The 25,630-nt window shown below is 40.7% G+C and overlaps 1 protein-coding gene across 6 annotated transcripts in view; it reads right to left on the minus strand.

The window, feature by feature from the left end:
* The window catches only part of AGAP1 (ArfGAP with GTPase domain, ankyrin repeat and PH domain 1), a 384,764-nt gene that overhangs the window by 201,371 nt on the left and 157,763 nt on the right, over window positions 1–25,630 (minus strand). For all 6 annotated transcript variants that reach the window (XM_086466250.1, XM_086466249.1, XM_086466247.1 and 3 more), the window contains one exon: window positions 507–634. In XM_086466250.1, the coding sequence (XP_086322376.1) occupies window positions 507–634 (128 nt within the window). The remainder of the gene's footprint in view (window positions 1–506; window positions 635–25,630) is intronic.

Raw genomic sequence — 25,630 nt, forward strand, 5'->3', positions numbered from 1 at the left:
AGTATGTACAAGTCAATAGCAACATATATCACTATGTCATTAAAGGGGAATAATTCCAATTGAGCATAAGAGACAGGCAATTACAACCGTGCTCAGTGCTCACAGATGTAAAATTCTAGCATGCTAACCACTGAGATACAACAGATATTACTGCCCAGCAGACAACTGAAAGAGAACACTAACCAAAACCATGGTGAGGTAATTTTAAAATACAGTGCAGCAAATCCTGCTATCATAACAATTGGTCTACTCAGAACAGCAGGCTGCTGGGCATGTATCAGTACGATCAAAGATGGCTTAAAAGCCAAACTATTTTACTGCAACTGTTTCTTGAAACAAAATCAAACCAATTAAAAAAATAAATTCCTTCAAACTATACATCACTGATACCTTTCAAAAAATGCCAACTACCTATCAAGCAGCAAAAAGAACACTGGCATTAAACACACCAGATAAAAGCAATCCATCAGTTCCTTTTTAAAACAAGCATTCATTATAGTCTGTACCTGGCTGATATGTACCGCAGAAACCTGGGCAGAACACACAGATGAGTGGCTTGGAGAGTTTGGTAGAGATTTGCAGGGTCCAATTGAGAGTTGCTGTTTCTTCCTTGTTGCAACGATCTTCTGAGCCACTAAAGAAAAAACCATACAGGCAGATAAGCTACAGTACACACTGGAAAATACGGAATGTCAAAAAAACCACAGAATGCACAGTACGCAAAACAGGGATTCCCAGTGCCAAAGCCTGCTCCAAAAATTGATTGTAATAATCCAGTGAAAATGACATATGTTGGTTTTCTGCAATATGCTCCATGTAAGACTCCAGCTCTGTTCTCCACATGGATGACATTGCCCCAGAACTCTCACTCCACCAGGTGAGCACCAGAGAAGCAGTAATATCCAAGCAGGAGGGGAAAAGGCAGGTGTACAAGTTACAAAAAGCAATACCAGGAACATTACAACAAGTATCTACTTATGGTAGTACACACTTTCCATTCTTCTTTGGGATGCTCTCCTTGTGGACAGAGGCTAAGCGTGAGCAACACCTGACTAACGATCTTGTTCAAGGGCATCTCAGTGCTATTTACTGGTATGGTCCTGGAAGGTGTCCTACATCACAGAATGATGGTTCCTTAAGGAAGGCTCCGCTCCCTGTCCAAGCAGGTTTAGTTTACAGGAAGATGTGTACTCTCTGCTGCTGAGGAGTAAGGTGGACTTTTCTTAATTACCAGCCAGTGCATCAGGACAATAGGTTTTGGAAAGCACAAGTTTAAAGCATTTGAAACAAATAACAATCAGAATAATAAAACTGATAAAGGGTCCCTGACATAGAACACTTCCATTAGTGATGCCACACATCACCTCCCATTCACATTCGTTATGGAACGAAGCTACATCATGATCTCTAGTTTTAGCTTGTATTACTTAGCAGCACTAGCACAGGCTGGAAAAATGCCAAATTTATTTTACAATTTATTAAGAATTTTTCTTCAACATGTAAAGAAAAGTAGCATTTATCAAAGAGAACCAGGGATCAGAGTCATTAGCATCTTTATATACAGCTTAGTAGATAATGAAAAACGAAAACAGAGCTGATCTGAAATGCAGCAACTTCCATACCTCTTCTATAATTTTTCAATTTTAAAAATTCAAACTCTTTCAGAAATCTGTTCTGTGATACCCTGGAATTTCAGATCATCCCACTGCTCAGCTAAGGCCTTTGGAAAGAGCTCCTTTTAGGTTATAAATACTCAAAAATAAAATCCTTTACATTTGTTGCCTACCTTTTGGGTCACAAATTAAAAAGTAATCAAAATTTCAGTCTTCAGAAAGAGAGACCAGTGTGTTGGCTAATCAAAAGTACTACTAATACTAATACTTAAATTTAGCTTCCTTGCATGCAGTAATCTTCATGAAATGAAGCACTTTATGAAATTTGTGTGAAGGAGTCTGTAGGCACTTGCAGTGTCTCCACCAGAACCAGTCAGTGAGGCAGAACAGCAACAATTATTGGCATCTACTTAAAAAGTCACACCAAAACTTGTTGTAATTAAACTAACAGCATTCGATCTGTCTTGTTCAGAAAATATAGAGAGATATTTATGTAAATTCCAAGATTATTTTTCCTCAATACATTATAACACAGGCAGAGACATTGTTTAGCAGTGTGAGAACACAATTTCTTCTCAAATGCAGTTTTAATAACAAACTGGTCTGTGGCTTATGTTTTTCATGTAAATGAATGATGGCATAACCATGATTAAATGAGAATACATTGTATAAAAAATGGCTCATATATATGAAGAAGCAGCTTCATTAGTTACATCCCACCTCCAACAGGCCTCTTATCATCCTGAAAGGACGATATCAATTAATTTATCTTCCCCTGGCATATTGATCATAACCTTCATCAGCTAATCACGTTTAAATTACAGAGGAATATCGTAGCACTCTGTCATTTCAGACCCATTGCTTTATTGATCTGGAGCCTGGAAAGCTATATATTAAAATATTTTAAAACACATTAGTGAATGCAGAGAGCAAACCGAAGGTCAGATTTTAATACATGCATATGGATTTGTCTTCATGGTATGTGGTAAAGACCTAAATTAAGACCAAAACTGAATTAAAACCACATATGAATAAAAACTACCTTCTCAGCAAAAGCTTCCACTTTCGCATGGGAGAGGTAATTAGTCAAGGAAAATATTTACCTCTTTCCTTCAAGGTGAATATAGGTGTGTCTGTAGCACCATATTAACATACATTATGCAGTCTTGCCAAATTATCACTCTAAGAAGGCAGAAGGCAAAAAATCCCAAGACAGTCTGAACTCACCTACTCAAACACGACTTGAACGCTAGCTAAGTACTACAAAAGCAGATGCTAAAAAAATAAGTTTTAAAAAGCAAAAAAAGCACAGATGGTTAATCTAGAAATGTGAAGAGTAATCCACAAAGCAGCTGGAAACAAAACCTTCCACAGAGTAGCACACAGGGTAATTTATCCTGTGTGCTATAAAAATGGTAAAATTGCAGTGGAAGATCTAAAGTTACCTATCTAAAATTGTTCTACAAATTCTAGAATAGACCATTCTTAGCCTCAAATTTCTTAGCTCTTGCCTCCATGAGAAAAATGATGTGCCCCCTAATGGAAATCCCCTTCTGAGCTGCCAAACCTTCCCAATTCCCCCTCCATTTCGGCAACAAGTCTAATATCCCCTGCCAGAGCATGATTCCTCCTGCCTCTCCCCTCTCTTCATTAGGCAACCTGCTCTCCTTTGAGACACTAAACAGTTTTTGCTTCTTTTATTGCAGTCGTGTAGCCGCCACTCCATAATTAGATTGCATTCAATATTCAAGTGCTCAGGGCTACTTGCCCTTGGATATGACAGTGATACAAGCTTCAGAAGTACCTAAAGGAGTACCCTGACCCTTCAAAGTTTGCAACATATGAAAGACATGACTGATCATCTGTGGGGCAATCGCTGGACTGTCAAAAGACCTACTGTGCTCTTTCTAAAGCTACCTTAAGAGAAGAGATGAAACCTAAATCTTGCCCATCAGAAGTCAATAAAAGGGGTTCAGCACGTATCTCCTCAGCAGTGCTGCTGCAAATTCACATTTTCTACATCTTCTATTCCAGAGAAGAAAGCCCTGAAATACACAAAACTTAAAATGGCTGGCACTGAAAACCCCACAGATCTGCTGACTCCTGCTGCTGACATCTTCAGACACAGTAGTTAGGGAGGGAAAAAAAACACAGTTAAATGGTTGTGTAGCAAGAGAGAATTACACCATAATTTTAAGAACCAACACCAGATCCAGAGAACAGCCATGCTATATTGCTTGTCCAGCACCAAAGCCATTCCTGTTCTTACATCTTTGTTTGGACTCAAAGTCACCGCTCATTAGCTGCTCAGCAGTGGTAGTAAAAACCCTTATTTGTTTCCACAGCCACAACTACATACAAGTTTACACTGGATTTACGAGCAACTTTGTCAGAATATATCAAAATACATCCAAAAGTATGAATTTTTTTTCCAAAAGGCAGTACCACCACCACAACAGTTTAGGCAGCTGAGTGGCTAGGTGAGACCTCTGCAGAAAAACATATGGCAATAAATATTGCTCTTCAGGAATGCCTGATGTAAGCTGGGGGCGTACATAAACATTCGCTGTTAATGAAAGCTGATTAGTATACTTCATTAGAAGCCTTAAATTGGTCAAAGAGTCAAAATCTTCAGATTAATATTGAAGGGGCTGTAACTGAAATATCAGTCCAGGGGAGCTATACAATTAAAACAAACATTGTTCTATAAAGGGATTAGAAAATGCAAGAAAGCAGAAATATTGTTGCCCCAGAGCTTTCAGGTTCCATCTCATCCCAAAGATGACTTAGTGCTTCTGAATTTAATGTAAATATACTTGCTAAGATATGCTTCTAAACAGATGAATACTGATTTAATCTATATGGCATATATAAAATAATCAAGATAATGACAAGTGTTTCAACTATTTTTTAAAATCAATTGCATTCTCTCTACTTTTATATAGTCAATTAAGCTATCAATCTCAGATTTTTACTGCAACTCTCCATCTGTAGTATGAAAAGCTAAACAAAATTTATTTACAAAGTCAAGAACTCTTCTGCAAATGAACAGGGATATGCTAAAGATATTTAAGAGTTACAAACCGGGAGAAAGGATGTTAGCAAATATTTGGTCTTTAGGGAAAACTGATGCTTATTTCTTACACATTTAAACTCAATTTCACAAGCCGGAATGACTACAAGCTGTATTTTGCTTTAAGAACTTGTTAATTAAAAGCATGTGAAATTCCTGGTCTGCAAGATGAATAAGAAGTCCAAATTTGGAGAGAAAGCTCTTGACTTGAATGCTTCTTCTGCCTGACCTCGCTCACCAAAACAAAATTAACCTTCCCACCCCCTGCCACTTTCATCTCAAACACAACTTTTTGTTCGTCGAACTGCCCATTCGTAAGCAGCCCCTGCTCACTCCTCGTGGCAGTGGTTCTTGGAAGGACCGTACCACTAAGCAGGACAGCTCGGTGGTCTAGCAGTCTCTGAGCTGTAACACAAGGTTTCAGCATTCCAGCTCAGCAGATTTGCCTTGCAAACCACCACCGTTTCCATTTGCACATAGAAAAAAGTTCCCCGTACGCTAATTTTTGCCAAACAAAGCTCTCCTATTCTGCTCTTGACGGCGTGGGGCTGACTACCAGAGGGCTAAATTCACTTGCAGGAGAAATAGCAGGTCACCTCCTCTCCCCGAAACCCAGAGCTGCGCCTCCATAATGAACCGACTCCTCTTTGTGCTCCATTTAGGAGCTAATCACCATTAGAAATACTGTTGCCAGAGTAACTGCTCTGACAGAGTTGTCTTTCCTTGGTTCAAAAGGCTCTTCACATGTCAACTTCTTGTGCAGTGTGAGCCTGCTTTGGCAGGGGCAGCCGGGTCTCTAAAGTCTCATTAGCACAGCTTCATTCAAGTATAAGGACAAGAAAGCCAGAGACGTGGGGGAAAATACTCCTTACAAGAAGTTCAAGATACAAGGTAAAACTGTCTCATCTGGCTCCACACCTCTTAAAACCGAAACCACAAAGGTATCACTGCATCACACAATAACTGTGTTTAGGGAAACCTCTGTCTAGCCTGAGACCTGATCTCTCCCCAGTTTTAAGATGGGTCCTGGAAAATGTCCAGAGGTATCAACAATCTGATCACTGCTCTCTTTCCCAAAAGGCAGTGAATAGAGATACCGCTGCACCCTTTAGGTTGTTTTTTTACCAAGGAACACTTGAAATAATAAAAGGGAAGACTCCAGGCATACAATACCTGTGATACGTGGCAATATTTCGCTTTCAGTTATTGTCAGTACAAAGGTATTGTGTATTTAGAAGATGCAGTTTTCTCAAATTACCCCTAATTTAAATCAAAGTTGGCTCCTCATAAAAACACGTGTAAGACCATTTATCTCCACTGTGTGTCCAATGAGTAAACACCAGGTTCAGTTAAAACCTGTCACTTCGTGGAAAAGATGGGAACTCAAGAATTGTGGAGTATGTTTTCTTCCACTTATCAACAGACAGCAAAGAGCTTTCAGATGAAGTCAGAATGCTCATGGCTGACTGAAAAACAACAGAAAGGACAGTCATGAATATCTATTTTAACTGCTGGGGGGGGGGGGGGGGGGGGAAACAAACCCACCAACAAACAAACACCACTGCAAACCTGAAAGTTCACACAAAGATTACCTTTAATCTTAAAACAACTCTTCCCCCATACTTGCAGATCACTTTGAATGACAAACAACATTGTATCTTTGCAGAAGGTCTCTGCTCAATTCACATCACCCACAAGCGATCTGCAAGAGGGGAAGAGTTTTAAGTGAAACCCGTAACATGAACAGCCAGATCTCTGAATAGAAGACTTCTGGCTTTTGAGACTATGACAAATTCTAACTCTTTTTTCAAACTTACGCGTTAGAGTAACACTCAAGGCAGTTACAGATTTGACCCTCTTACAGGCCATCAAGAGATCCCTGCCTGCAAAAAGCATGGAATATTAACCTTAGCGCAACTGGTGCTAAACAAGGTGCTTGATAAGGTGATGATTTACAAGGCAGGCTAAGCAATATATACACTGTACTGCACCTTTGAAAAGGGCAGGCTCTCACTGTCAAGTTAAAGGCCACAGTGGTATTTTTAAGTATGATAAAATTAACATTTCATCACGAGGCTTACTTAAGAAACCTGATCCTCTGTTTAAATGATAAAAATTGGAAAAAACGAATTTTACACAAGCACAACATCAAAATATTTGCTTAGTGCTTAAAATTGCAAGGAAGGGAAACTGCTTCAGAAACACCACAAAATTTGTTGCTCTCCATTTTCAAACACCAAGTGTGAGGATAACCAGGAACTCCACCACCCAGCCTGATCCCACCCTGCTAGCATACCTCCCGGAACGCTCACTGCCTCCACATACGGCAGCTACAGGCCCTCTGCAAGCTGCTCTGAACGCCATTCAGGAGAGAACACGCTCTTTTCAATGTTCGACACTTCACACTTTTCTTGTCACTGCCTCTTCTTGATAAGCTAACATTCATAACTAACATCAAAACCAACATATTTTACAGTATCAGTAGTGGTCACCGTACTTTATTGCTCTAACTCCTATAGAACAGAGAAACTGATCCAGCAGGAAGTATCCCAGCTAGCATCTCCAGCCAACAATCTGAACATCAGGGCACAAATACCGTTAGATATACCTCACCCAATTCCTGCATGCATCCTCATTCCTAAAAAAATCCCACTAACCTCAAGAGGGAGGGGAGGGAGCAGGAGAGGGAAACTAGGAGAAGCACAACTAGTCTGATACATCAACAAAATCATGGTTCATCAGATGAACAAAAATAATCTGCTTCTGCCTGTCCACCCTGCTGATGACTGTTTATTTGTTTCATGTGAAAGGCCCTGCCTAAGGAAAACACATTGTGGGAAGTTAAGATACATCACAGCTTATATTTTTATGGCAGCTGCATTTTAGCTTAATATTCCATGTTTACATTAAGTAAGTGTTCAATAAAAATAAATTTATTCCACAACTACATATTACAGGCAAAGCAGTAATAACTAGAAGAGCAAGTACTAACCATGAATGCTTTTGAATGAGAAACATTAATGTAAGTATCCACTATTAAGGCCGCTGCACCTGTTATTTTAAATTCAATCCATTTTTTTTAGGCTAAACAACTTTTATACTTCTCCCTTTAAAAATGGGAGATTGGCAAACCATGTGCCAGCTGTAATACAGAAACAAGTAGTGGACTCCTATAGTGTTTGGGCTTGAATGTAGCAATTTCTTGAGCTACTTTCTGAAGGGAAGCAGGGGAGAAGCCAGTGTGTACCTGCATGTGTCCTAAATATGCTGGCAATACAAATTCAACACTTTCAACAACTACAGACTGAAAAAAGAAAATCACAAATGTGTTAAGGGAAACTTCTTGCTGGATTTGTACACTGACCCACTGCTTTAGGGCAAGAGAAGATTCGAGTGTTGGCACAACCAGCACAGCAGCACGGTCACAGTACCGCGACAAACGTACACCTCCCTGTCCTGCTAAGGGGGACAGCTCTGCCAAGTGACTTTGAGGGAGCTGCGTGAGGACACTGACATGACCAATGTGATCTAACAAGTGAACCTTTATTTCCATGTTTCCAGTGCAATTTATAACCCTCGACCACACCCAATAAATACTGATTGGCTTCATCGCAAATAACAGCCCATAGTCCAACCTGACTGGCCACATTACGAGTCATGTTCAAGTCACGTTCACAAATGTTCGCACCCATCTTCTTCAAGAAATTAAAACTGCGTCATTAATGGCGGCTGTCTCTTCTCCTGCACCTGTAAGATGTTCATGCCCCCTGCACCGGAAGTTGTTTATGCTTTCAGCAGTTCCGGTACGTCCCAGCTCGGATTCTCTGGAAAGGCTGGATTGTTCACATGTCCCTTATTTCATAAATGTCCTCCCACATGACTTCTTTAATGTCAGTATATAAAAAGACCCTCAGAAGTCCTAACTTTCAGTTCTCTTCAACAATGATTAATCTGTTCCATGTAACATTATTAGCAGTCAATTTAACGTGGTATTCTTGTATGCAAGCATGTCCTACATAAAACTGAGGCAAGCAAATGCACAAAACCCATACACAATGTAGTATGGAGTTCCACAAGATGCCACTTCTAGCAGGAAAATCAGCTGAAGTAGTTTTCGGCCCAGATCTTTTCAGTTTAAGCTGTGGTCCAACAACCAGCTGGTATTAGCACAGCTAAAGCACAACACACGGATAGAAATTTCTTAAGCTATTTTTCCTTGTAGAAACAGTGTGCTGTAAAGCCAGACCCATAGAAATGAGTTGTTCTTCTGCACCGAACACAAATCTTCTTAATGCTCTAATGTACTGCAGTGGTACTTGCTGGGATAATCTCTATTTCACATCACAGCGTGAGCAACACAGGTGGGAAAAGAAGTGCACAGGTACTTACCTCTGACCCTGCGCAGCAACAAATGAGTCAAGCTATCTGACAAAAAATTTAAAGATATCTACAGTGCAAGGCACCAAGAGAGTAGGAAGTTTCACAGGACAAAATGCTTGGTTAACAAATCTTTTTCTTAAAACAATTTGATTACACACATATGTGATACCTGAAGTTTTACTCCATGACTAAAACACACTTTACTTTGAAGTGCTGAGTAGCCATATAAACCAGATAGCTTTCACTCTTGTATGACTTCCCCCTGCTTCTCAGGCACCTATGCACAATCTAGAAAGAAAAGCATCTCAACAGAGCCTTCTGGTTACCAAGGAAGCAAGGTACTTCACAGGAGACCTGCCTCTTCCCCAGTGAGAACAAGGTAAGCAGGTGGATATTTAAACCACTGCATACATTTTAAGTGCTATTATTCTATTTCTGGTATGCGAAACTACCTGCTTTTGCAGATTCAGAGGAGCAGAAGAATTAAAACCGGGATTTCAATAAAGACAAACTACAGGAGACATGGTATTAAACAATGCCAATGCCAAAGCAAACGCAACAATTTCAGCTGGCAAGTCAGAAGGTAAAGTGCTCTTAAAATAGTAAGCCAAGAACAAAGGCATCTGCACCACAATTTCACACCACAGAAAGGCAAGCAACAAATATTCCTGCCTTCCCTTCCCAAACATGTACTGCTGCCAACAACAGCGTAATTTCTCCCTGCAGCCTCTACTTACATTCTCAGAACACAGAAGAAACCTCGAAGGCTCTGAGCTTCTAGAGCTTTATTTCTGGAGACTCCGTAACTGTTGGTTTCCCCCAGTTCTCTCATTGCTAAAATACTGAGTTTCTGCATCACTTTTGAAATCACAGTGACACTGGATACTGCTTTCCGAAACCTTTAAAAAGAAGTGTTAACTTGGTAATGCTAAATAAACCCACTTAGTCTTTTAAGTTGGAGAGAAGCTATCGTTCCTACACTAGGCAAGTAAAATTATGCAAGTAAATTATAAGCGTTGATATATGTCTAATGTCACAAGTAATTTTCTAAGAACCAAAATCCTTCACCAGCTGTCAATGAATACTACACACATTGAGAGAGAAGACTGCCCTCTCCAATTGACACATTGTGTTCCTTGTGGCACCTATTTTAATATAAAGCTATAATGTAGACAAGATAAAAGCTTGTTTAAGACTTATCCAGTGAGAGCTTCAAGTTACTCCCAAAACAGGAAGACAAATTTTAATATAGGATCCAACTCTTACCTGAATTCCCTTTATCTTTTTATATTAAAACAAATTTACATCTCCATTACCATGTAGGGCTGTTATATTTGCTGGAAATGAAGCTATTGTGTGATTGCTCCTATTACTCGAGAGATTTAAATGTCGACTGTAATAAACAGTTACCTTCAGGATGGAACAAAGTCACAGCTACTCATATTAATTTTGGAATGAAAAGAATTGCCAGGAGAGCCAAGTACACAGCTATGAAGCTAGAAATACAGCTTCTGCGAAACACGAACAATGCAGGGTAAGTAATACTATATACTTGGCTTGTCTGTATTATTCTTCACCTTCTCCAACATGGGACAGTTAAAACTTCACGCTATACACAGTTGTTTGACAGACCCATTTACATACTTCTGGGAATGATGGGCCAAGACACCAGCAACGAGTCTACTCGTAGCAGAGCAGGCTCTTCAACGTAAGCTCAAGCTCACCTGGGCTGTAGTTAACCAACAGAGGAAACGCATACACTGAACATTACATACATTACAAAGAAAAGCTAGTAGTTTTACTATATTATTACAGAGGGTCCTCAAAAGAGCTTGAAGTTGCAGCTCACTACTAAAATGTACAATTCTTTTACCCTACTGAAACAATTTTATAATTTCTCAGATACAGATAGTTTCCAAGAACTATTAGGCTATTTCACAATACAACTAAACAGGAAATGTATGTATGAACACATTAATTTTATACTGAGAAGTACTGTTTCATGATCACCACAGCTCATAATCAAGTTCAGTTACAATGGGCTAACCCAGTGTTAATGTTTCTAGAAGACTGCAATACAATTCTCCTTAAAAGAAATTCAAAACCACACCTTACTGGTACGTTTGGTTTTCTGTGATGCTTTCATTGAAATACACATTTCGGCTCTGGCTCTCAGAAATAACAACCGTTCTTGTTCTACCAGATATGAAAATACAGTTATAAATAAGATTCAGTATTAAATATCTCTAATCAATGACTATACGTATTTTTCCTCCACAGGTAACTATGATTAACAATGCATATCACTTACTCCCAACTTTGATGCAAATCACTGTCTCCCAAGACTAGGTACGCAAATATGTCAATAAATCCACCAGACAATCTGGAAAGCAGCTGGCATCTAAAACAATTTAAAAAATAAACCTATGTTTTCCTCACTACTCAAACTATGTTGCAAGTAGAAGCATGCGGCTTGAGGATTTACAAGGCAAACACTGGTTAAGAATTTTGCACACGGATTTACCTAACCAGTAAATCACAAAGCTCTGTTGATCCTTCCATTACAATGGAATCAAACCACAAATCCTGTTATTTCCCTTAAATATAATACAACAATATGATATCAAAACATACAATTATTTCTTAATCATATTAATCAAGTCAAAACATAGACTTAAATGATGTACAACAATACTACGCTTAAGAACTTTACCACCTGACAAGTAATTTCATATTTACATTTTGAAGTAGTTTCATGGAAAGTCTACTTTGTGGAGCATGCTAACAAATTACTGTTTTTATAGAAAGTAGAAATGTCTAAAGATTTAGGCACATCCAATAAGCTCACAGACAAGGCCACAAAATGACAGAAAGCTCCTGGTTACATCAGCGTGACTCAGACTTATCCATACTTATAGAAAGAAACAAACTTACTCACATTTACTAAATCGGATTCAACTTAACTTATGCTTCATTCAGACAGGTCTATGAATTCATCCGTAAAGAAAAAGTTTACATTGTTACCAAAAAAAAAGGCCTTTCATTAGAATAATCAATTATTTATTTTTTGAACAGCCAAAATTATTTAAATTGTTTCCTAACAACCCAAAGCCTCTAAACCCAGAAGTGCAGTCGCACCTTGAGATCACATAACTCCATGCATACACGGCACACCAGGTCCCAAACCAAGGGCCGTGTGCCCAGTGTGGCGGAGTGAAAAACGGAACTTGTGAATAAACATTACATATCTTCAAATTCTGAAGTATTGCAGTAGCCCTGAAATGGGCTTTTTTGTAAGCAAGACAAGTCTGGATGCCATACGGACAGGGTTTAGCATGGGTGACCCAATCTACAGTTTTGCTCCATCTCAAGATGGTCTACAAACTTGCGACACAAACCCCTTTCCAGCCTGAACTGGCAGAAAGCAGACAGATGCTCATCTCAAGTTGCAAGGCAAGTACAATGCGGCTGGAAGACAGGATAAAACACCAGAACGTGGTTTAAGGGTCCAAGCACTAGCCACACTGCCCACCTTCCTGATGCGCTGCTGACCGTTAATCATCCTGGTGATTAGAATTTTATTTAGCATTTAAATATTCAGCCTCACTTATGCTCTGTTACATCCAGGTATTAACTCCTCAGCCAATGAATACCCAAGACTTTCCATTGGTATTCTGCAGCAATTTCGAAACACTGTTCGTTTTCAGCCAGTATCTACTTGCAACAATCCAGAGGGGTGGCTCTGCTGTTAACAAGTTGGTTCTCTTTTGTAACCACGTTTTTAACATCAGACTTCACATAGGCACAGAAATTGTAATGCATACATGTAATCAAACCCAGCATTTTGTCTCCTGAACTAAATTGTCACTTTTATCCCACTTTCCAACCACATCACACTTTCCCTGTCACGGTGTGATGTAAGCATGATGAGTTGCTACCCTAGCAGAATTTTTCAGAATAAAGGAATCCGAGGTACTTTTAAGACACTCCAACTTCACTATTCCAATACTGACGCAGCTGCACCCAAAGGTGACAGTCTCCCGTATAAAACAGTTACGCTGTAAGAACGTACACATTGTGCAAAGCAAACCCAACAATAGCACTACAGCAACATCCAAAAGATACACGAACACACCACAGCTTCACCTCGAAATCAAGAAACACAACAGTCTTGTAGTTTAAAGAAAAATTTCCCTTTAAGCAAACCATCAAGGATAAGGTAAATAAAACACCTCAGCTGATGAGCTTCTTGTCCACTGAGCCATCAAAATCCGCCTCTCAGACACACTAATTCCCATCAGGCAAACAGTTAAGCTTATTGTTACTGAGACTGCTGCTTCACTCGCTGGTGAAATAAATCCTGTTCCAAAAATGATCTCCACAAATCCAATAGCAGATATAAAGTCATCTCTATCACTAAAGGCTACATTCTTTATTTGTTTTTGTGGGTTTTATGGACATTCAGCTGTCGTAAAAGCAGTTACCCACCAGAGTAGGAGCCTTATACAGCATTTAACATAAATCTCACAAAACATATAAGCCCCCCTTTGCACTTTAATCATTTGCTAACAGTTACAATAAGATTGCATTAAAAATTTAAACTGCGCTACTTAATGCAATTTACCTTCAAAGGTCCATTTCCAGAGAATGAATTCAAATGATATAAATGTCGAACACTTGATCAGATTTATTGCACTGTAGAATATTTCTCTTGATACAGATCTGATGAGTGAAGGCTAATGGCTTTAGTTTTATTACTTTTTAAGCACTTAATGGGAAAATTTAGACATTTTCACAAGACTAAGCTTCGGCAAGAATGGTACATTTACAGAATGACAGCGCAGAAGAAAGCTGTGCAATCTCTTTGGAGATGACCAGTTCAACGGCATTATTAACGGAGAGATTAATGTAAAGTATTTATCCAGATAATTTGTCACACAGCAGTTAGGCCTGAGTGCCTCTCTGCTAAACAGGGACAGGGAAGACAAGCAGAAACTGCTGACTACAGTCAAGTTTCTGTACTGAATTTGGGCCAAAACGCACAATCCTAGGGGAAGACAACTAAAGTCACACTGAGACTGTAAAATGAGGAGCTAAGTGATACTGCTACAGGTATGAATTAATCCATTCCTGCAGGTCATTAGGGGATACACACTAGTTAGCCAAACACTGGCAAATTACAAAAAAAACCTTACAGCCTACAAGCTTCCCACCTTTCCATTCCAACCATGTTTTCCATAAGCACAAAAAGTACTGCCAAAATACTACAAAGCAATAGTTTTGCTTGTCCAAAAATACTTTTTTTTTTAAAAAAAAACAAAAAAAAAACAAAAAAAAAAAAAACAAAACAAAACAAACAAAAACAAACAACCCTGAAAGACAGCTGGGAGTCCTCAGATTTCAATTAATGTCTAGGTACTTATCTAATCAATCATCAAGTGCTATAAATTTCCCCTATTTCTCATTAGTTACACTATTGCACAGCTTAAATCTAAACATTCCTTTCCACAAGAGTGTAAATTATGATGCCTAAGACACAAGTAACTGTATCAGCCATCAGAAGAGGCCTAAATGATGAGACCAAGTCAATTGTAGCTATGCTAAACTGAAGCTGATTTACTCCTCGCCATGTTTTTTTATACAAAAGTAGCACCAACCAAAGCGCCACTGGCGCACTACATCTCTTTGAGTTTGCATATATGACTTGAAACCAGTAATGACCTGTCTTTATTAACAAGTTTTATGCAGAAAACGCAATTTTCTATGGAAAAAATATTTCTTCAGCATCTGCCGATAATGTTCCTTCATTAAGTGCAGATAGGCAAAGGTTTGTTTTTCTTCAAGCTCTAAATCTAAAATTGTTTTTGTGGCTCTGAAAAACCATCTTCAGCCTTTCCAAATGTCACCACGCATGGGGCAAGATACCCGAGAAGGTACCTAACACAGCAGTATCTGGTGCGCTTAGAAATCCTGGGGTTTATTATACTGAAACCAAACAAAATACACGTTCATACATTTAGCAACACAACTATTAGCTTTTTAGTCTAATATGAGCTTTATAACAATTATTCTTCTGACTTAAAGCTCCCCCAGGTGACTAGCCAGCACTCATGCACGGAGTGAGGCATTGCTTTCCCTACAGTTGATACTAGCCCTGCAAAGCCTGGCTGACAGCAGTGCACTGCTTCATTGGATTTTAAAAATAGTATCTATGACTGGTTCTCCATCAAGGGACCCCTGCTTTCCTTGGAGGAGAATCAGTCATAGATACTATTTTCAAAATCCAAGATAAACACAATTTGTTTCCACAAAGCACAATTCACAAACCAATCACAAGTGTGTCACCACCACATGAAAACAAATTTCCATTTTCCTACCACACCTGTTTCATGCCTAGCTACATTAATTGTTGATCATAATTCCACTGCGAAGGGACCACACTGGCTTCACCAGAAGGCTGCACAACCCCTGCCCATGTAGGAGTGCTACAGCAGTGGGTGCTGCCAGCTCCATCCTGTGCCCACAGGCACAGCAGCACCCGCCCCTCGTCAGGCATTGCCAGATCTCACCCAGATGTCACAAGGACAAAGATCTTCCTCAGAAGCAGCTCTACTGGAAATTAAGGCTTCAACTGTGTACGTACACATAAGGCATAAAAGAAATGAACCCCAGTAAATAATTTGGACGATGTGAGGAGTTTTGGTTATGCAGTGATGCCAGCTGAGTGACAACTGCAAAACATGCACATACTGGTGCCGAGCGGCTGCTAAAGGTTTTCCATTTCTCCGCAGAGGTCCCTGAGTGAACACAGCACTTGCTACCAAGCAAAACAGAGCACTTGATGTAGATGGCTGAAATATGCTCAAAAACCCCCTGCCTTCCTCTTCTTAAAAAGTTAATTTGAAATTTTGGAAGTTACAGGCCACTTTCATTCCACGGCTATAAATCAGCAGCCGAAAGAAAGAAAAAAAGAAAAAGAAAGAAAAATCAAAACAAAACCAAACAGCAGCAAACTGAGGGCCAAAGCACACAGCTTGGCTATGTCACATTAGCTACCAATTATCAGCAGATAACGAAGGGAAGCCAGATGTGCTGACTGTCAAGATACCCATCAAGAAACCACTCCTCACCCCACCCTAACCCCCCCAACCAAATCTCAGATCCTGGGCAGTTAAAACGAGCAAGAAAAAACACTTCACAGCAAAATTTTTGTACCATTCTTGCAATTTTAATAACCTCTTCCTTACATATCCTCCACATGTTTAAATCTAATACTGGTGGAGGCCAGCTTATCGACGTCATGTTTGCACTACCACCAGCACAGGCGTCAGCAAGAAAAGAAGGAGCACATTACACAAACCAGTTGTCAGCGTTAAGGTGGGCAGGAACGGCCAAGAAAACACAGAGCAGGGATTTTAACCCAATAACTCTCAAAATGCTTTATTAACCTATGGTGCACACAGGGAGCAACTCGTTGACACCAAAAGAGTTTGCCAAGGACTCCAATTTCCATAATCCCTTAACAAAATTAGTTGAGCCCCCCCCGCCATGCCCAACAGTCACACTTAGTAGTCAATATAATTTTCCTAACACAGGCAGCCCACGCGGTCCCATCCATCTGCCAACTAACTTTCCAGCTTACTACTAAAAACAAAATGGAGCACGCACTGCTAAAACATGTCTATATGTGAATCTCAGGAAGATTGTTAGCTCTAGAAAGACAAAATTAATGAAATACCAAAATATGTAAAGAGAGGTCATTGACAAAGTAGTTCTATATTCTACAGACTTATCTTTGAGTTGCACGATACAATACTATGCTGTATTTTCCGTTTTCCACAAAACACTAACTAAATCCTATGATGGACAGAGTCTGGCCATGCTGCTTTGGGTACACGTGCATACACAACTCAAGGAGAAGAAACAAAAGAGCTTGATGTAAGTGAACAACATTTATTTACAAAATATACATTACAGGTTGCACTATCTCAAGAATCTAGGTATCATGAAAGTAACTGTACAAACAGGACAACAAGCTCCCATACGTTCAAGGAACATTTTTACCCTTAGCAAAGGATTTGGGATGTCCAGATGCCAACAGCTATCCCAGCTCAGCACTGCATCCAGCTAAGGCTTATATCCCTTTACAAGCATCTCAAAACGCCCTGACTCAGTGGGCCTGACCACCCACCAGCAGTCTTAATGACTGGAGGCAAATAAAGTTCCCCGTTAGGCAACTCACCGTTTAATACTGGTCAACACACAAGCCAATCCCATCTTCTCTAAGAACTGAAACAAAGCAAGCAGCTCACAGACAGAATTCACTGCACATTTACCGTTGTGACAAAAATCCCATTACAAGATTGGTGCAAATGACTTTTTTCCTAAGTGGGAAGAGGCAAAAGTTCCACCTTCAACAGTCACAAGTTTCCTTCTGCAACACCAGGGACCTACCACTGCAAGCAACCTCATCAGATCAAACTTCCATTTCCAAGTTGAATTCCATCCAATTAGTTTAAGGATTCTCTACTTTATAGAGAATGAGCAAAACCCATGTATTTTAAACTCGGTAGCAGTGCTGGGTGTCTTCTGGCATAGGAATTCAGGAGACTAAGGCAAACACTCATTCTGGCTTACTACACACACCACCCCCACAAAATCATGCAGGCTTTTAACCTCTGAATACACATGTGCTAATCCCAGAGAAGCAAACAGTTTCAACAGGATTTGCATATGCATGTGGATTAGTTGCAAGGGAACGATTTGAAATGCATTTCAGAAACCACTTTTGAAGAACAATCTATGCTAATAATAAACTTGGATGTTTAAACTGTCCTTGCTACACAACAGAGAACATTACAAAAGGATTACGTTTATTACACCAGTTTTAAATGTTTGATAGCTCAGATAAAAGCATCTCTTTATTATAAGACAAAAAAGTGAGCTATTGTCTTTAATAAATGTTGCTAAATACACTGCAAATGCACCCAGAAGCAGACAAAAGTTATAAAAACTAAGAGATACAAACACAGTACCAGCATGTTGTCAGTTTGCTGTTTGATAACTTGGGTGAAAGACCTTCGGTATGCTCTATACCAAAAATAACAAATACGTAAGAGCAACAATTATTCTTTGGAATCTCAAGGGATGGGTAGAAACGCCACGGCACCACACACCAACAGAACAGCCCACGCCACGGCCACTTCTCAAGGTGAAGTCAGATTTTCTCACAAGACTCCTCAGGTTTGGTATTGCCTCCTGGCTTTGTTCTGACAGCCTCCAGTTCCCACCCTGAGCACAGGTTTTGTTTCCAGGAGTTCCAAACCACTCTGGTCATGCTCTGAGCAGGCTGGTGGTGTTCTCACAGTCAGTTTTAAAGCAAGGGGCAGGGGACGTTTTCCCTTATGTCCACCTTGAGACAAGACACCTTGTAGGTTAGCTCTTATCCTTTCATTCAGCAATACTAAGCCAGCAAAGTCATTCTGTGCTAACAAATTTAAAGTTAAACCCACAAAGGACAGTTAAAACCAATGACCAAGGAACAACATACTGAGGATCATTAAAGAAATCAAGCTTTAGACATTTCACGCTGCCCTCTACTTCAAAACCTGTTGGACAAGCTGTACAGAACACGTGCTGCACGGAAGCAGATGAGGTGTTAACATGTTTTAAGGTTTGTCAACAAGAAGTCAGGGAAAAAGAAAATCAGATGAAGTGATCATACCATAATAAAGAGCACAGCAGCAGGAAGAGCAATGAAGACCTGCTAGCAAGGCAGACCGTCCTCCAAAATGCAGCAAATGAGCCACAGTTTAGACAGGTCTCTTCGAAACAAAACAGATGCAAGTCAGAAAAAGGCTGTTGCTGTAATAAAGAAAATGTAACCTGGCGCTTTAAGGAGTTCATGCTCTGCCAAAGCCCTTCGTGGCCCTTACCTAACCTTGTGGTCAGTGCAGCACGCCCCGTTACAGCATCATTAGCAAAGGCAAAAGCAGGGCTAAAGCATCATCTAGCTAACAGACACTACCAAGCAGGTTTTGGGGTTGTTGTTTTTTGTTTTTTGGTGGTTTTTTGGGGTTTTTTGTGTGGGTTTTTTTTTTTTTTTTAGATCTTTGCATTTGGATACTTCCCCCGCAATCAAACCCTGTTGGCAGCCATGCTGTTACCGTGTTATTCACTATGCAGTCACTTTGCTGTTCAGGTCACTCGGCTTGAAAAGAATCGCAGAAATTGTCACTGCTCTTTTCAGCTTCTGTCACCAGCTCCACCAGGAACTGCAGCACGACAAAATGTAGCAAAGGGATGTTTTTCCTTAAGTCAACCTCCGTCAAGCTGACAGGACATCTGACTTATTTCTATTCTGGTTTTCCTCTTTTTCCCCTTTATTGAGAACACAGCTCTGCAAGATGCAAGACAATTTAAATTTAGCAGCAATGGTCTTTTCCCAAGGTACTGAACACAACAGCAACACAAATGTGTAATGCAGACTGTAAAATAACAGCGCAGGAATAGATCAGAAATTAAAATCTAAGCACAAAAAAACAGAAAGCATGTTTCCATATGATATTTAAAAATGCCGTGTATTCCGAGAGGCTTATATCTACATTACCCCGCATTTTAAAAGAGTAGTAGTTGAGTGCTATAGATTGGAAATGATACCCGATGCTTAGCAAAAAACTGAGTGCAGATACTGTCATTTTTTCAGATACGCTTACAAAACTGAACACAACCTCCATCTCTGGAGACAGAACAATCACAGGCCTTTAGATTAGTGCCCGCGTCCACGTCGGCACGCAGAACTAAAATTTAATCCATGGGTGCAATACAGACATTACTGATGCATATGTCTTCAATAGTAATTTTTAACATTTGATGGAGGACGAATTAATACAGTGGGACAGTAAAAAAAATCTCATTCTATTCATGGTACTGAATGCATAAACAGATGAGCCAGAACACACACAGGAACAAAATCTCCAAGTTGACAATACCAGCCGTAGAAAAGGCAGAGGGTTTAAAAAATAAGGAATTTTCAAACTTATTCCCTCTTCCACAATTTGTTTTCACTTCAGTTTTTGGTGTTAACAGAAAACAATTCCTAACTGCTTGCAAGACACTCCACAAACGTGCTTATAACATCTTCTCTCACATAAGTAACACAATTTATGCGATCCTATAAAACGGACTGCTTATGCGCCTCACCCTCAGGTCTCTCACCAATAAAAAGCAACTGGCCACCACACCAATCATGCTTCCTGCCCCAGGATTTCTCCTCAAGTTTTCATTAAAGGATGTAAAGCTACTGGACCAATTCTGAGTCTTCAGTACTGGAAATCTTACTCTTTCACGTTTTGATGAAATGCATCAACATTATTGTTTCCATTTAGTGAAAAATTTGGACACAATGGACTAGGTCTTTCACTTGTCGTACTCTTCAGCAAATGCAACAGCTGTTACCTTCTCTGTAACATCAGTAACTCTGCATCACCATCATCGTCTTCTAGGTTTCAAGTAATCTGCCTTACTGCATACACTTCAAATTATGACTTAAACGTGCCATAAAACTAATCCTATAAAATTTATAAGTCATACAAAAAGTTCTGCAGAGATTCCCATTTTCTACAAGCAACCTAGTGAATGACACTCTTACCATAGCTAAAAGCTAAACCTCCCTGGAACTTTTCTTAGCACAACATCATTCAACTCCCCTATACAAATCACAGCACTTCTCAAACGCCATACCCTGGACTGTATCTCCTCATCTCACCATTTAATTCCAAGAATGAGAAAAACAGATGCAGACATATCACCCGAAGATCTTTCTCTTCTTTCCTCCAATCGCTTTTAAAATCTGGGTGCAGATTTGAAGAAAACTGACAGAGCAATACAAGTCTCAAAGTCCACAAAGCCTGCAAAGTCCCTGCAATTTTCATGAAAAGTGGCAACGAGGCAAAGGACATGCGAGAGTCCCAACAAACAGCATGGCTGTAACATCAAACAACTGCCAAGCATGAGGGAAACCGCATAGCAAAGAGACCTTGTAAGTCCCCAGGGACAACAGAAAAAAACCTTGAACCTTAATGTATGAAGCGTGAGTTACAGTTAATCAATCAGAAAACATAAATCCAAGGAAAGGGAACTCTGGTACAGTTTGCCACATTGCTTGAGCAAATACTTGCCATATTCCAGTCCAGTCCTGCTGATGTTAACTGCTCCCCAGGATGAAGAGTTCTTCACACTCCTGTTTCTCCATGCAGTACTCAATTCCTAGGCTCATTTCAAGCCTTCCTATACGATATTGATTTCAGATATTGAATAAGTTCATCCTACCAGCTCGCACAGGCCCCTCCCATAACAATGTGAAGTCTGAATTATGGTATCAGAACTGATGGAGAACATACCACCTAAGGGTATGGGTCTGAGAGGTGAAATGGAAACCAGTACATCCAATGACACAAAAGCAGCCACTGCAAAGCCACTGATGGAGTGAAATTCTTGTTTCCAGACCTGCACAAAATAAAATCTTCTCATTTGTTAATAGCTCATAAGAATTAAGGGCATGCAGGAGTAAGGGCAGTTTCATCCTACAATAATGTCAAGTTCAGAATAAAACTTAAGCAGAAACAGACTTTGCAAGACAAGCCATATCAGATTTGTGTTTAATTTTTTTTCTACCAACAATTCTTCGAATTTTCTGATTGTTACACAAAGCTCCAAAGAAAATTATCTAAAGACAGTTTGTAAGATACATTAACACTTATCAAAAATTTGCTCTATCTTCCCCAAGTGCTACAAAACAGGAAAAGAAAGAATACAACGTGGTGGCATTCAGGTAAAGAATTAACTGAAGTAGAGAACTACTGTTTCATGCTCGCTGTGCCATGTTCCTGGAGAGAAAAACAGCAAACCAGAGGCGCACATCCTCCAGCAAGCGAAAGGTCTTGGAAAGGGCTGGTCTGCTGCATTTAGACTTAAAGTCCTACTGCCATGAAAGAGTATGGGCTGTCCTGTGTGGGTTTGTTGGGTTTTAAAATCAAGAAGTACAAGAGGCACCTAAAAAAAAAAAATATTTCTCCCACGTGGAATGAAAAAATGTGGCACTTTTGAACACTAACAGCTTGAGTGTCACTGATGCTCACATTTAAGAGCAGTACCAAGTCTAGAAACGCTGCCCACCCGCAGCCTGAGGCACCCGGGCCTCCATCTGAGCCCAGCCGGGCCTCTGCCGAGCAGGCCAAGCCCCCCGCAGGCGGCAAACCCCACGGCTCCCCCCGCCCCACACAACCCCAGCGCCCGCAGCCCCAGGGGCGCGGCGCCAGCGCACAGGGCCGGGCCGGGGGCGCGTCCCTCCGGCCGGCTGACGGCAGGCTGCGGAGCTCACCGCCCCACGTTCTCCGCCCGGGGCAGGCCGGCCGCCACCGGGGCCCTTCGCAGGAGGCAAGGGGCTGGCGGCGTGGACGAGTGCCAGGGCAGAGCCTCCACCTCCCCGGGGAGGCGGCGGGGGGGCGGGAAGCGGGGCCTGTCGCGCCAGGGTGCTCCCGCCCCGCAGCCGCGGCTGCGGCGCCCCCTGGCGGCCGCCGGGGAAGGCGGGGGCGCAGGCACTGCCCCGGCATCCGGCTGCAGCCGCCCCTTCCCGCCGGCGTCACTGACATCGACACGGCGCGTCACAGCGTTGACGTCATCGACGTTTAACCGCCCATGGGTCCTTAATATGAGCGGGGCCTGAGGGTTTGTTGCTCTAGGCTAAGCCGGAGCACTAAGGACACCCCTTTTATTTCTTCTCCGTGAAAAAAAAAAAAGTAAAATACAAATACCTGGACCTAACGACCAAAAAGATTTGTTTCCCAGTGCTGTCGGAGCATGGAGGAGCATATCAAAGCGTTACCAAGCTGATCCGGTCCACCTCTGACCAGCCTAAATAACGAGCACTCAGAACACCACATTGCCTCGGATGCTGAGCCCTGAGTGCTCCCTGAAAGGTCCCTGCTGTGCCCCACCAAAATCCAAGGAGTGCCAGGAGCCAGGGGCCCCGCTCCCCAGTCCTGCACTGCGCTTGGGTCCCCACTGCCCCAGACTCCCTCTCCCAAACAGAAGCAGCCTTCGGGCCCTATGCAGTGCAAGAACAAAGAGTGCCTCTCCCTAAAATAGATGTCAGCAGAATAGGACTAAGACTTTATTTACTCCCCATTAGACTGATTAACATTTCGTAATGAAAATGCATCTATAAAAGCTGACTTAGTAATACCGATAGCAAGTGACAGCCTTTCCCTGACATCTGGCTGTACGAGGATTAATTTGTCATCTGCCAGCCCTTAATGGAGAATTTGTACTTCAAGGTACCCCTTTTAGACACACATTGTTCCACACAACATTAGAAACACTATTTGAATTTGGAAATAAAATATTTCTGGTAAATGTTTACACACAGCAGATGCACTCAATAATAAAAGGTCAGTTTAATTTGCTAATAAAGGATCCACAAACAGCAGCAACAGCAAACACCAGAGCTAAAGGTCCAAATTGCCTCTGCCATTATATACCTGTAACTCCTGCCTCAATATTCACAGGTTTATTGCTATTTGGGGCATTTTTATTTCAAAATTTGTGTGTTACAACCATCCATACAAGGTAAAACCTCCCAAATCTGTGCCTGACTACTCACGTAACGGATATATACAACCTACTGCATGCAGAACAGAATAGGGTATCCAAGCCTTCACCTTCTCACTTGTTTAGGACACACATCTTGAAATTCTAAAAACTAGATCCCAACCCTAACCAATGCATATTTCCTGACAGCCATGGCAGCAGCAACGCCATCCAACGCTTGTACCTGAGATGAGCCAAAAGACTTTTTGCGTCAAAAATCTTCCACCGAGCGCATCCTCACAGGATGTGACATGTCTAACAGCACCTTAACAGGGAGGCGCTAAGCCTTTACACTGCCCTTCCCAACAAGGCTCATCAGTAACATACACACATGCACACACATGTGTACACACACACACAAAAAAACCCCCACAGTTCTGTCTATTCCTAACTACACAAGTGGGTCAGACTGCAAGCCCTTGGCTTAATCGCCCCCCAAAATTAAGAATTTTTGAAGTTGTAATACTAACGTGACTAATCAGTAGGTTTTCAGCACCTTGTCATACACGTATAGTTACAGTGGTAATTGCAGCAATATAAAGGATCTCCACACTGAAAAGTTTATGCTGAAAGATGCATCTTCTACTTTGGTCACTAGCAGGCGTACAACCAAAGTGAACTGCTAAGCTACAGTAACAGACTCAACTCTGAGTCCAAAGTAGATTCAAACCCTTTTGTTTCTCACCCTGTGATGCAAGCTATATTGATGGCAAAATTTTATCCTCTCAGTATTTGAACGTTTGCTTCTCCTTTGCGACGCCAGAGAATTGCATGGCATGCAGTTAAATGGGTCAAAGAAAATCCATACATCATGAACAAAAATAAAAGCAATTCTTATGCATTAATGGTACATCAAGCTAATTCAAGGCGGCTAGAATCATTAAAAAGGCATCCTGGGGCATTACAATACTGTGCTGACAAGAAATATTAAAATAATCATTTCCAATGTCATTGATAATATCCATCCCGATAAGCAGGAACATCCCCCCCCCCCCCCTTTCTTATTTGGGAAATCTGAAGTAAAATTGATCTTATTAGCATTTGATCTTATTTTTAATACATAATTCCCCTGTCTGACAATTCCCAATTCCAAATATCAAAAGCCAAAAAGTAATTGATTATCCTCCATTGTAATTCTGCTAATCCCCTGGAATCTGGAATTTTTTCTGGTTTACTTCAGATCGAAACACAGGGCCTGCTCATGCTGCTCCAACTTCAAGCAGCATCAGAGATTAGACTTAAGTGGGACGATGCTGCAGGTTAAATCCAGCCCTCTATAATGTTCAAAATCCTGCTTCACTTCAGAGCACCAACTTTTACACAAAACAGAAGATCATCACATCACAGGATGCCCGAACACAAGGAAATTACAAGCTCTATCACAGCATCAAAACAACTTATTTTGTAAATTACCATTAGGGTGTATAAAAATGAGCAATTCATCGTATGCACATTTCAAAAGACTAAGAACCACCATCCTGACAACTGCTTACAAATCACGGTTTTCAACTTCTTAAAACACTGCAGAACAGTTACCTAAAAATACAAAGGTGTACATTAACTACATCAGCATTCATAAAAAGTTTCTGCAGATGGAAATGAAATATTGTTGTAAAGCAGTGTTCCTATTACAGAAGTATGAACATACTCTGTCATAATCACCGGTGAGCTTATCAACTGTAACGAAGCATTGTAAACAATGCATTTGGATTTAACTAAATAATAAAGTACCATTTTCATAATAATAATTATTCAAGTTAAAGTATTCTACTACTCAGCTGTGGGGAAAACAGAAAATGAGTTATAATAGACCAAAGTCATAACAGAGGACCACTAACAGAGTTCAGTGGATGCTTGCATGGGAAAACTTTGAAATATAATTTCTAATGTTTATGCAATGAAGGAGTAAAAAACC

The sequence above is a fragment of the Leptosomus discolor genome, chromosome 5, assembly GCF_034619465.1.
Source record: "Leptosomus discolor isolate bLepDis1 chromosome 5, bLepDis1.hap2, whole genome shotgun sequence".
Taxonomy (NCBI): Eukaryota; Metazoa; Chordata; class Aves; order Leptosomiformes; family Leptosomidae; genus Leptosomus; species Leptosomus discolor.